General features: G+C 45.0%; 2 protein-coding genes across 2 annotated transcripts in view; one reads left to right on the plus strand and one right to left on the minus strand.

The window, feature by feature from the left end:
* POF1B (POF1B actin binding protein) overlaps nt 1-14,057 on the plus strand; it is a 1,182,022-nt gene that overhangs the window by 476,623 nt on the left and 691,342 nt on the right. The gene's annotated exons all lie outside the window — the stretch shown is intronic.
* TAF5L (TATA-box binding protein associated factor 5 like) overlaps nt 1-14,057 on the minus strand; it is a gene marked incomplete at its 3' end in the record, with an annotated part of 232,946 nt that overhangs the window by 100,777 nt on the left and 118,112 nt on the right. Inside the window, 1 exon segment of the mRNA XM_044057754.1 lies at nt 10,978-11,082. Coding sequence (XP_043913689.1) covers nt 10,978-11,082 — 105 coding nt within the window.

Below are 14,057 nucleotides of genomic sequence, written 5' to 3' on the forward strand. Positions count from 1 at the left end.
AGGAGGAGAGGCAGAAGGAATAGATTCCTCCGCATCAGAATCCTCGTAGACCTGGAAGGACTCTTCCTGGGTATCTGAGTGATAGAGTCACCAGAGGCTTCATCTGAAGAAGGGGTGTCTGTATGCTCAACCCTGGGCCTTTTGTCAGAAGGTGGCCGAGAGCCTCTGTCAGGATGGGCCTGGGAGCCTCCGATTAAGGAAATTAAATCTGCAGCTAAAGTCATAATTTGTTTATCAGTAGTGGGCTGAGGCAAAGCTTTAGGAGGGTGAGACTTAGCCTGGCTGGCAGCCTTAGCATGTGTGTAGGCCTTGATAGACATAGGGGGCCTAGCTGCCCCACGTGCTGGAGTCATCTTGTCCACGAGTATGCTCTCAGGCAAATCCTGGGCTTCAGTTTCTGGAGGAAAATCAACAACCGGCACCGGCGCAGGTTCCGGGGCCGGAGTGATCGGTAAAGCAGTGTCGTCGGTCCGGAACGGCGGAACAACCGCCTCAGAAGAGACCGATGCACTCGCGGTAGTTTTTGGCGTGGTGTCGGTAGAAGTCGTGGGCCGAGAATGTCGGTCCCGGTCTTTCCGTTTTTTGGAAATATGTGGTGTTGGTTGTTCCGACGGCATGTTATAAGAATATTTATCGCCAAAAAAGTCTTCAGCAAACTCTGCCCGGTGCCTGAGTGTGCGCTTATTGAAGCAAGCACAGGCGGCACAGGCCGAGACGTCGTGGTCTGGGCCAAGGCAGGGGAGGCAGTAAGAATGGAAGCCCTTATGAGGTATTTGTTTACCACAAGACAAACAGTTATTAACTTTTTCAGTTTTTTCTGACATCGGCTGAGGCAAGAAAAGGTTCCCCAACGGGGTACTTAGCTTTTTGATGACTTCGGATACGTAAAACACAGGAGCTGACCGACCGGCACTTGCGAACTGCTTCTGCTTCGGGCACCGCGTGGCAAGAAAGACTGAGGAAGATGGCGTCGGCTGATGCTTTTATACCCCAGCCGCTCTGACGTCGGGGAGGAGGTGACATCAGCCGACGCCGGACCCAGACTTTGGAATCCGGCCGACCGAGGGCTGCCTGAGGCAGGACAACCCATATGTAAGGACTGCAGTTGCATTCTTGAAGGACATCTGCTTCTGCTTCGGGCACCGCACAGCAAGAAAGACTGATGTAATGGCGTTGGCTGCATGTTTTGTATCCCCGACGACCTGACATCATGGAAGAAGGGACATCAACCAACGCAGGACCCAAGACTTTGTTAATCAGGCCAACTGGGGGCTACTGCAAGCAGCTAACCCAAATGTAATGACTGCAACAGTGAAACACGAAGAACATCCAGTCTCGCTATGAGGTGACAGCACTCTGGAATGGGGAAGATTGATGATCTGTAAATTTGAATCCAAGTACCATCCAATAAATTTCATTTGTTGCATAGGGGTAAGATGATTTTTGGTTAGGGTGACTGTGATCCCCAGATCTTGCATCAAGTGGAGAAAAAAATAATTTGAGGTAATGGTTAGGAGTAAATCGTTGAGGTAGGGGAAATGGATCCTTAGCAGGCGAAGAGAAGCTGCTTCTGCCATTCTCTTGGCAAACACCCAGTAGACAGTGGTGAGACAAAAAGGCAGGGCTCTGAATTGATGAGAACTGGCCCCCAGTCAGAAACACAGGAATCTCCCTGAATGCTTCTCTATAACCACATGATAGCATGCATCCGGGAGATCTAAGGATCACACTCAATCGTCCTTCCTCAGGAGATGAAAAATGGGCTGAATTGTGGCCATCTCTGAATTCAGACCGCTTCATACATTGGTTTAGGTGGCTCACGGCCATCATGGGTCTGAGATTCCCAGTTTTCTTTGGTACTAAAAAGAACCTCGAGTAGACTTTGGACTCATAACTGATCTTTGGGGACTGGCTGAATGACTTTTAGTGGCTTGGAAACTTCTGCTGCTGCGAGTTCCCACTGACTGGGTGAATATTGGGAAATTTCTTCTTTACAGGAGGAAGGGGAAAGCATATCAAACAGCTTCTGGAAATTATGTTTAGTACCAAAAAAATCTGTTATGCTTTGCCAGGCTCATGGGTGCAGAGACAAGTAACCCACCCCAAACAGCCTTAAGAGTGCAGCAGTCAGGCAACCCTTCAGGAGCACTGAAACGGCTTCTCCGTAAATGGAGTGTGAAAGCCCTCGTTGTGTGATTTGCCTTTGCTTCTAGGGCAACATCCACTGTAGCTGCCTCTGGCCCATCCATAAGAAATTCTATACCAAGGACTGTCAAAAGAACTCCAACTTACAGACCCACACTGACAGCCCTCCGACTCCTACAAAAGGTTCTTTAAGAGGTGGAGAAACAGATTCCCACTGCAGAGAGACTTACAATCTTGCTGCCTCCTGTTTAACGTGTCTTACTTTTGGTCCAAACAGACAGGAGGCAAGAAAGGGGGCACTCTAAGGATGTCAAAGCTTTCTGCAAAAAATCAGAGATGCATCCAGGTGTGCAGATGTACAGTGAAGCTGGTACCTGCTGCTCTACCCTTGCTATCAGCTGTGTTGGAAAGCAGTCACATGCTATGTTGGAAGTAGACTGAATGGTAGAAAGGCAGGAGTCCATGGTCTTCTGAACATCCATAGGTGGGTTATCAGAGAGATACCTGGAAAGCTCTTTGGCCAGGTCCCTCTGAAATCTGATGACATGGGTTTAATAATTCAGCACAAGTGTAAACGCTGCTGAAGTATACAGCTGTTTCACAACCCAGTCCGTAGCGCTACACTTCCTGTTATGGAGATGGACCAAGGAACTTTCCTCCAACAGTTCCTTTTTAGAGGCTGTTGCTACTACTGCAGTCACTGGTGACCTTTGTTCCAATGCTTTCTTTCCTTTGCTGCCAATTTCCCATCAAGTTTCTTGGGAATGGGTTCCACTACATCAGGGTTCTTCCAAGCCGATTGAGCAACAAGGTCAGTGAGCGTTGGTACCACCAAGGACGATGCTGAACTGGAACTAAAGGCTTCTACGGAACACAGATTTGTCTGGTGAAGGTTTACCAGTTGACCCCCCCCCCCCCTTGTATCTAACCAAAGGAAACATCTTCCGAGGGGGATCCGTTGCCTTCATGCAAGTCTCTCTTCAGTGAAAGATACTGGAGAAGAGCTTATGCAGATCTGTTTCTTTTGAAATAGTTCAAATGGGAGGTTAGAAGGCTCTGAATCAGACTTTGTCCTAATGCAACATGCAGCCTGAGGTACAGACTGACTGTCCCCGTCTTACAAGGAGCTGGGAAGTAAAAGCCAGTTCCTACCGGTGGTTCAGATGTAACCGAATTAGATGGAAGTGCAAGTTTCCCTCATCATCAATAGGACCCCTTCAAAAGCCTCAAAGGCAGAGGTCACCACTGGCTCCATAGGCTTCCTATCCTCAGACAGGCTAGACACCACAGAACCAATAGTTCTCGATCCCAAAGCTGACCTAGGAGCAGAGCTATTCAGCTGAGGCTCCGAGTGGAAGGATCAACTTTAATGTTGACCCATTCCCTCGATCCCCAGTTTCTTCTGGATCAGAACACATCAGAGTTGAAAGAGGAAGGGAAGCTGAGTCGAAGTAACTTGGACTGTCTGCTCAGGCAAAGGTGCTCTGGGACAGATCAGATCAAAGACAGTCATATCCAAAGGGCAGTCTGGGACCAGAGTAGTAAAAGGACTGATAGCTGGTCAAAGACTCAACATGTTACCAGGTGACAGTACTGACAGAACCCTGAGCTGGATCTGCATTTTAAGGAACTTCCTCATTCTGTGGACATCTTGTTCAGTAAGGCTTCTGGAGGACTGTGTAGATGCAACCAAAAGGTGGTCTCAATTACCTCCACTTCTGCAGGATGGTAAGTGTAGCCTCGGACTCACCAGGTTAGGAGACAATCAGACAACTGGGACAGAGAAGGTGAGGGATGGATCTGAGGAACAATTGACTCAGACCATCAGGAATTTTTCAGATCCAGACCAGACAGCAATGTCTGATCCAGGGAATACCTCCTCAACCTGAGTCCAACTTATCTTCTTTCTCTCTGTGTTTGTCTTTAGGCCTGTTATGTTTGTTGGCTGGAGAGGATGCTGCAGGGAAGTGGAAGCAAGTATTGCAGAACCTGTGGAGGGAGAAGCCCTTTGAATAAGAGTTTCTCCCTCCTGGTCTGAAGAGCACTAGAGCTAAAGAAGCAAGCGCTTCACAATGTTTCTTAAGATCAGCAGCACCCAATCTAACACACAGCGTATGTGGATCCTGGTGGAGAAGTTCCTGTCCACATTCGGAACACTTTTTAAATGCTTGGCTATCTGACCAATTGAAAACTATCACAGCTATCCAAGAGAAACGAACACACATTATGAAGTATATCATACATGATAGCTAATACACTATCCCAAAACCTACAAAATACTATAGTAATGCCTATAAAGTACAGTTTTGTACCTACCATAAATGTAGATGTCCGAACTGGATAGCATCTGCAGTCATAACAAATGGGTTGTCCTGTCGTCAGGCAGCCCTTCGGTCGGCCGGATTCCAAAGTCTGGGTCCGGCTTCGGCTGATGTCGCACTTCACCCGACGTCATCTCTGCTGGTCTTCGGGTATAAAGGCATCAGCCGACGCCATTTTCCTCAGTGTTTCTTGCCCCAGATGCCAGTTGCCCTCTTGGAAGGCTAAATTTTGGATAAATGCCAATGTTTCCAAAAAAGTAGAAGGCAAACACAAAAATAAGCATGTATGTACATATATACAAACAAATACACCATAAGAGACTCCCCAGCTAGCTATTAGGAGGGTAAATACCCTAGGAGTACCACAGAGGGAAGGAGGAGGGTAATCCTGACTGCAGATGCTATCCAGTTCGGACATCTACATTTATGGTAGGTACAAAACTGTACTATGTCCTTCATGGATGCATCTGCAGTCATAACAAATGGGTAGAATACCATAGCCAAACTAGGTGAGGAGGAAGAAAAATTATGGTGTAGTTAGGATCCCTTGCAGTACAGCAGTGGCAAACCCTGCTCGGGATCTAGAGTATAGAGGTAAATTATAATGCTTGGCAAATGTATGCACGGAGGTCCAAGTAGCCGCCTCAATAATGTCCTTGGTTGCCACGCCTCGTAAGAAAGCTGTGGTAGTGGCTGTAGCCCTTGTAGAATGAGGTCTTATGTTCTGTGGAATTGGTTTTCCATGGTAGGAGTAACAGAATCTTATGCAATTTCCTATCCATTTGGAGATTGTCTGTTTGGAAATTGCTTTTCCTTCCCTTCCTGTTGCATAGGCTACAAAAAGCTGGTCAGTTTTTCTGTTACTTTTGGTTCTGTCCAGGTAGTAGCGTAACTGTCTATGTACATCCAAGGTATGCAGTATTCTTTCCCCTCTGTTTTGTGGATTGGGAAAGAAGGTAGGTAGGTGGATTGCCTGGTTTAAAGACACTCTGGATACCACCTTAGGCATAAATGTAGGATTAGTTCTCATGGACACCCTATCTTGATGGAAGATTAGGAAGGGTTGCACTGCCATTAAGGCCTGTAGTTCCAAAACCCTCCTTGCTGAGGTAATTGCCAGTAGGAAAGCAGTTTTCCATGACAGGTGTTGTAGATCTGCTGTTGCTGCTGGTTCAAACGGAGGGAGCGTCAACTTTTCTAGCACAAAGTTCAAGTCCCATGCTGGTAATGGTGGTTTCCTAGGAGGTTTTACATTCTTGATCCCTCTGAGGAACTGCCTGAGTAGAGGATGTGAAAAGACAGGTGGATCAAAGCTGTATTCTGCTGAAATAGCTGATGCATGTATCTTGATGGAGGAATAGGACAGGCCTGTATGTAGAAGCTCTGCCAAGTACTCCAGAATGTTAGCAATATCTATGTTCGACACATCTTTTCCTCTTTCAGTACTCCAAATGACAAACCTTTTCCATTTTCCTGCATAGTTCCTTCTTGTTGAAGGTCTGCGGGCTTCAAGGATAATGTCTTTAACCCTTTGGGAAAGGTCTGGGTTAGTTGCTGCTATGTGATGTTCCAGGCAGTTAGTTGCAAGGTTTTTAGGTTTGGATGCATGATGTTGTAGTTGTTCTGAGTTAACATCAAAGGCATCAGGGGTATTGACCACATTTTCTCCCGAGACATGCTCCTCTGCAATGGGTACCAGTGTTGTCTTGGCCAGTTCTGAGCTATCAGGATTATCCTTGGACGTTCCTCTTTGATTTTCAGTAGTACCTTGTGCATCAAGGGAAGAGGTGGAAATGCATATGCTGTCAGGCCTTTCCAGCTGAAGGATAGAGAGTCCACCTTCCATGCAAGTGGGTGGAATGTCCTTGTGCAGAATTTTTTGAGCTGGTGATTGAGTGGGGAAGCGAATAGATCTATTTGTGGCATTCCCCATTTCTTTGTGATGGCCTTGAAGATGTCCGGGTGTAGCATCCATTCGTGAGCATCCGAGGTGGTTCTGCTTAACATGTCTGCTAGGGTGTTCTCTTTTCCCGGTACAAATATTGCCTGTAACTGGATGTTGTAGCTGAGAGCCAGTTTCCAAAGGTCCAAAGTCATTCTGCATAGGGGGTATGAATGAGTGCCTCCCTGTTTGTTGATGCATCACATGACTGTGGTGTTGTCTGTCCTTATCATCAAATGGCCTTCTTTGAGGAATGGTCTGAATTTTTGGATTGCCAGTTTTACTGCCAGCATTTCTTTTTGGTTTATGTGCAGGTGCCGCTGGTCCTGAGTCCACAATCCTTGTACGCATTTGTCCAGCATGTGCGCCCCCCATCCTAGGTCTGAGGCGTCCGTTGTGATGGTTTGGCTTGCTCGAATGTTGTGGAAGGGTAAGCCTGGGTTTGACTGGCATGCTTGAGCCCACCATAGGAACTCCTGTTTTAGGCATGGGATTAGTGGTATTTCTGTTTCTAAGCTGTGCCTGTGTTGAGACCATAAATTCTTTAGGTACCACTGTAGCTTTCTCATATGCAGTCTGGCATGTGGGACCAAGATTATGCATGATGCCATGAAGCCCAAGGCCTGCAGAACTTTTCTTGCTGTTAGTTTGTTCTGCTTTGTTAATGCCAAGAAGTAAAGAGGGAGCTCTTTTTGTTTTTCTGCAGTTAGGAATACCATTTGTTTTACTGTGTCCAATTCCACGCCCAAGAATGTTCTCGTTTGGGATGGTATCAGCCTTGACTTTTGTAAATTGACTGTGTATCCCAGGGCTTGTAGCAAGTAAATGACCCTTTGTAAATCTGTTGTCAGCTTGCTTTTGTTGTCTGCTTGTAACAGGCAGTCGTCCAGGTATGGATAAATTTGGATTCCCTGTACTCTGCAGTGAGCGATTACTGATGCCAGGCATTTTGTGAATACTCTGGGCGCAGTAGATAAGCCAAAGGGCAATGCTGAGAATTGATAATGCTCTGATCCTGCAAGAAATCTGAGGTATCTTCTGCAATTTGGTCGAATGGGGACGTGCAGGTATGCCTCCTTGAGATCTAGAGTTACCAGCCAACACTCCTTGCCCAGCATGGGAAGAAGTTGCTGTAGGGTCAGCATTTTGAATTTTGGGACAATGATGTATGTGTTTAAGATGGACAGGTCGAGAATAGGTCTCCAACTTTTCTCTTTTCTTGGCACTAGGAAGAGTCTGGAGTAGAATCCTTTGCCCTGTTCTGTTATTGGTACTCTTTCCACAGCTCTCATCTTTGTTAATTCCGCTATCTGCTGCAGAGCTTCTATTTTTTGATTTGGAGGCAGGTTTGGCATTCCTCTTTTTACTGGTAAGGTGTGGAAGTGGAACCGTAGCCTTGGTCTATGGTTTGCAAAATCCACTTGTCTTTTGTGATATAGTGCCAATTTTTCGAAAATAAGGCTAACTTTCCGCCTAATGGTGCTGCTATTTGCTCCCTGGTAGGCGGAGTCAGAGCCAAGTCACTGTGATTGTCCTGTTGCAGTGGCAGTGGTTGTGTCTGTGCCTCGGTTATTGCCTTGCCACTGTCGTCCTCTGTAGGCACCTCCTCTGGATTGATTTCTGCCTCTAGAGCGTCTATTCCTGCCCCTTTGGGATCTTGTGGAGTCGGGAAAGGACCAATTTTTGGCAGGCCAGTTCCTGCTAAACCTTGGGGGCTGAACCTGTAAGAAATCTTTAACTGTTTGTACAGATTTTGCCTTTTCTTCCATTTTCTTCATTACCTGCTGGGCAGGTGTACCAAATAGACTGGCCTTATCCATAGGAGCATCTAATAGCTTTGCTTTAACATGATCCGGTAAGACCTGTTCTTTCAACCATGCATGCCTTCTTATCACTGTGCCAGTCATGGCTGATCTAAATGAAGCCTCCAGTGCATCATAGCCACATTTTAAGGAATGGTTACTAACCTGTTGGATGTTATTCACCATTTCTAATACATATTTCTTATCTAAAGATTCATCAGAGGACAGTTTTTTAGTTAACTGATCAAGCATAAACTCTTGGTATTGGATCATGTGAAACTGACAGTTTAAAGCTCTAGCTGAGAGAGTAGCAGAGGTGTAAACTTTTTCCCCATCTCTAAGGACCTGGATTCCCTTTCAGAAGGAATAGGGTTTTTGCTGTGGTCGAGGCTACTGCCTTAGGCCCCTGGGATATAGTTTCGGGTCTGCAAGTGGGGCCTTGTATAGGTGGTGATGAGTGTCTGGCACCCTGTAAAATCTATCTGGTTTGACAGGGGCTGGAGGTAAAGAATCAGGAGCAGTGCAGACATCATTAAATGCATCATCCACAACAGGCAGTACAGGAGGTATAGCTAAGGGCCTATGTTGTGGTAAGTGCAGAAAAGTCCTAAGCCTTTTCTTGAATCTGAGAAATCTTGTCCCTGCCATTGGAATTGTTCTCTCATGGCATGTAAGGTTTCCCCAAAGGAAAATTCCTCTGGTGGAGAGGCAGCTGGAATGGATTCTTCAGCATCGGAATCTTCATAAGTAGAAAAAGGAGCCTCTGGCTGGTCTGTAATGTCTGAGTCATCCGCAGAATCATCAGAGGACACTGGCTCGGGGGGCTCTGCTCTAGGTCTCTTTTCTGGGGGCTGAGAGGCCCTGTCTGGGTGAGATTGGGATCCCCTAATTAAGGATATTAAATCTTCTGCCAGAGTAAGCATTTGTGAACTAGAAGTGGGCCTGTGTGGGCAGGAGCCTCAGTAGTAGTCATGGATTCGGCTGAAGATTGACCAGTTTTCTCGGTTTCGGCCGAAACCGAGACACTCGCGGCTTAACCGTGGTTTCGGCCGAAACCGCGGACCGCGAGTGTCGGTCTTTTTCTTTGCGTTTTTTAACAATTTGGGTAGTCGGAGGATCCGACGGCATAATGTACGCAAAATCTCAGCCGAAAAACTGTTCAGCAAACTCCGACCGACGCCTAAGCGTTCGTCGGTTGAAGGAAGCACAGGCCTAACAGGCTGCTACGTCGTGGTCTGGGCCTAAGCAAGGCAGACAGTAAGAGTGGAAATCTTTATGAGGTATTTGTTTCCCACAAGTTAAACAGTTATTGACTTTTTCTGACATCGGCTGAGGCAAGAAAGAGTCCCCAACGGGGTACTTAGCTTTTAGAAGTCTTCGAAGTAGTATTCGGTAGTAGTAATCTCTGGATCTGACCGACCGGCACTTGCGAACAGCTTCTGCTTCGGGCGCCACGCGGCAAGAAAGACTGAGGAAAATGGCGTCGGCTGATGCCTTTATACCTGAAGACCAGCAGAGATGACGTCGGGTGAAGTGCGACATCAGCCGAAGCCAGACCCAGACTTTGGAATCCGGCCGACCGAAGGGCTGCCTGACGACAGGACAACCCATTTGTTATGACCGCAGATGCATCCATGAAGGACATCGTGGAAAACACACTCCACACTTCACAAACCAACACCTGTCAATCCTAAATGTCTAATCTACTAAAAACCAACTGTAACGCCATCTTTAAAGCTAAAGCTAAATTCTAATCTTAACTCTGCACCTAAAATGGAGAGAAAAAAATCTCTTGGTATAGGGAAGAGTACAGTATAATAGAAAGAAATCACAAGAAAAAGGATACTGATACGACGAGACCTTGTAGCTGTGACCAAATTCTTCAGGCGGCAAAAGAGATCTGAGGTGGAGTGGAAGGAATTATAGGTAGAGAGGAGTCACAGTCATGCATAAGAGAAGCTTCAGAGTCTATGTTGAGGTCTGATCAGATTGGATCCGATAACCCATGGTTTAACTGGATGAAAATATAATCAAAGGCGACATTCACAACTGTGGGCAGTACAGAGATATCAAACGTCTGTCACGCTACATCAAAGTTCTGAATTTGGTGACTGATAAATGAATATGCAAGACTAGTAGAAACTAAAATGGGAGAGGAGACATTCTGATCATGTCAGGATGTAGCACAACCGACACGATGTTTACAGCAAGACAGATAGTTGAGAAGTTAAAAATGAGGAAAGGTGTCTAAGCATTCCTAGACATGGAGAAAGCATTTGACAAGGTCCCAAAAAAGCTGATATGGGTAGTTCTATGGATTGTCTGAAGTTCCAGAAACATTGGTAGAATTAGTGCAGGCAATGTGCAAGGGCCCAATGACAAGTATGCACACTGTTCAGACTCAGAGGGGAGTGTTTGTTTGCGCGTTTGTGTCTTGTGTAGTGACAGTGTTACAGGAAGATTTTTTTAGGGTAAGTTGTAGGATTAGGGCTGGGGTATGGGCCAAAGTTAGACCAAGTAGAGGCCCCTTGTCCACTTTAGTAATGGGTGCTAACTCTAACCCTGCACCTTACCCCAACCCCAATAATAAAATGACTGTCATAGAAGGAAGAGCTAAACCCTTCCTCCTTTGTAAGGTTCCTCCACACAGGTGTTCCTAATCAACAAGCCTAAACAAAATAAGAAACCTAACACACTCATTAAGCTGATACTAGCACATAACCTGCACAATAATACAAGAATTATAGTATTTTCCAGGAACACTTACCTGCAAGGAAATTCTTTAATCGTATGAACTGTGCCTCATACTGCTGTGGCTCAGGAAGGCGGGGAGCTGCAGACACTACATTACCACAACCAGACTCTGTCTGAGCTAGTCATCAAAAAATACAGAAGAATTATACATTTAAGCACATGCACAAGCAGCTCTGGTTTGCATAATGGTACATATTACTGCATAAACAGATAGTGTTCTGCACACTCAATTATAATGCCTTTATTATGTAGACAGGCAACAGAATGTTAGATTTTCTGATTCATGCAAGCCAGTAAAATAGAGCACAGGTCCTTTTATCAAAACCAAAATACAACACTGTTGGTTCACAGTGCATATTCAACTACACCCATAATGTGACACTGCACCATTTACAGAATTATCAAACAGTTCAATTAAACATTAAACCAGCAACCACAAAGACTTCCCCAAAAGTACTGTAGTTTGAAATGTACGTTAAATTTCAAAGTAAGAACAGCAATGAAACATCAACTGCATTTGATTAATAAGACCCTCCTATACAGGTTACTGGTTGGGTATTACCCAATAACCACAACTGAGCACTTCTTTCTACTACAGATTCACAACATATATCAAACAATATAAACTGGCTATGAATAACGGACTGGACAAGAAGTCTACATAACACATGCAGTTAACCTCCTATGCTAGGCTTGCCTTCCTTGTTTGTATGCACAACACACACACAGACCAGACTTGCACAGGTGTTCAGAGTTGTCAGCCAGTTGGTGCACAGTACTGCAACTGTGAGATGCAGTTCATTTGCCTACTGTATAGCCTTGGGCAAGTCACGTAACTAGACAGTGCTTAGGGGCACCTTGGACTTTTGGCTAGGCTTCTCAGTGATGTCCTGGGCTTCAAGCCTAGTTAAGAGTCTATGACCTATATCCATACACACGTATACATACATATGTAAACAAATCTTAGCTTTACATTTCCCTTGCACTTTACTTTTGGCATCCAGATTCTGTCAGCATTGTTCTTGGGTGTACATCTCAGGTTATGTACTGTACACATTCAAGTTTGGTGTTACTTGTGTGTTAAATTGTTACAGTCTAAAACTGCTGCAGTTCCTATTACTTAGGAAGATTCTAAAGGCAGACAGATGAAGGAAAGATAATGTGTTAGGAAAGTAAACTTTCCAGGATAGCCAAAACGAATCCAGCCTTGACTCTTGAGACAATCCCCACCTGTGTACTGCCTAGAGAATGTGTGACTAAAAGGATCAAGCGGCAGCCTCAAGGACAGCTTGCATACTGGCTGCAGTGACTCTGGTGGAATGGGCTCTTAAATGCCCAGAAACAGATTTATGAGTAAAAAGAGAAGCCATATACAAGCCATTTAGCAAGAATTTATTGGCTAGTTTACCCCCTTTACACTGCCAAGGAGACAAATAAGTGGTCCGTCTTTTAGAATTCTTAAGTGCAGTGTAAACAGGAACTCAATCGCCTGTGCACATCCAGGGAATGGATGGCTTTCTCCCCTACTTTGAGAGTTGGTAAAGAACACAAACAGATGGATGGCTTGCTTGAATGGTTGCTCCAAGATTACTTTAGGGATAAAAGGACGGATACATAGAGATACCAAATCCTGATGAATACCATAAAAGGTAATGCACATCAATGCTTATAACTCTGAGACCTTTATAGAATAAGTGATGATCACGAACAGCATCTTTCAAGACAATATGGAAGGGTGCAGATGTGATGCACCTCAGTGTTTGGGTCAGCTTCTCTGAAACATTCTGCAGTGGATTACTCTCTATTCTAGTAAGTCTAATGTGTAGGACCCCTTTCGGGAACTGCTTAACTGAAGACGAACTATAAAACAATCTACACATACACAGGCTGAGATGTGCTTAAAATGTCAGTCTTGCAAAGGTCTGACATGGAGTCCAGGACTGCTGACACATCTGCTTTATTTAGATCTTGGTCTCTGAACAGGCACCAGAGGGAGAATCATTTTCAGTTTACTAGGTATGGATTTTCTTGTTTTTGGTTCCCACCCTCCCTCATAATGTTCAGAGCATCCTCAGAACGGCTTCCCATTGCAAGTCCAAGAATTAGAAAAAAATAGGAAAATAGATGAGAAGTTGAACATCACTGTTCTCCCTTTGAAGTTATTTTGCTGAGGAGGCTATCCCCCTCTACCTCCCTCAAAATTTATCAACTCAGATTGCCACACTTCAGAGAAAAGGTAATACTTTAAGAAAGGCCCATCTTGACCTTGGTATATACACAAGTATGCATTTTAGTTTACTCAGACTTGTTATTCCAGTGCAAGTAGTTATACTTCTGACTACCAAATAGCACCCTTAGAATTCAAGTGCCTTGTCTGGATTACAGTGAACTGTCACACTTAAGAGTTTTCAGATTAAGGTGCAGAAGAGACCCTTTGTTTTGTGACAGTAGGTTCACATGCTGAGGTAGCACTTCTCTCTTTTCCTTTGCTAGATTACAAAGCAGGGGAAAACCAGCGTTTTCTTAGCAAAATTATGCCAAGAATAATTTTTTGCCCTTTCTCCTTGACTTTCAGCAGCACCCTGGGAGTAACTGTACACAGGATACCCACTTGGAAAGGCTTCTGTATACCAGGATTTATTGCTTGCAATACATGTCTAACCAAAGGAGCTCATCTTTAATAACTTAATCAGAACAATGTTTAATTTTTTGTTTTTCTTAATAGGAGTTCCCAGCAGAAGAGGACCAACTTGAAGGAAGGACGAATGCCTAGTCTAATGGGTCTTTTGTCTCACTTACCCCATGTAGAATCTCCTGGAATGTCTCCCAGACCTAGAGAAGATGGTTCCTCCACACCCGTATCAGGCACTGATCAATTGAAAAGGATGTGGAAAAGTCCCAGCTCATGCTGGCCAAGACTGGTCTGTGGAACAACCAGTGGTTGAACCTGTAGTAGCCATTATCAGCTGAGGCACAGATAAGAGTCTGTGACTTTAGCAAGGACTCTTTGGTTAAGATTTTTTTTTTTTTTCTTTTTAGATACTGCAGGAAGAGCCAGCCAGATCAGGAGAACCCATACTGTAACTGGGGAAG

This window comes from Protopterus annectens, chromosome 15.part0 (genome assembly GCF_019279795.1).
Source record: "Protopterus annectens isolate FY-2018-M chromosome 15.part0, PAN1.0, whole genome shotgun sequence".
NCBI lineage: Eukaryota > Metazoa > Chordata > Ceratodontiformes > Protopteridae > Protopterus > Protopterus annectens.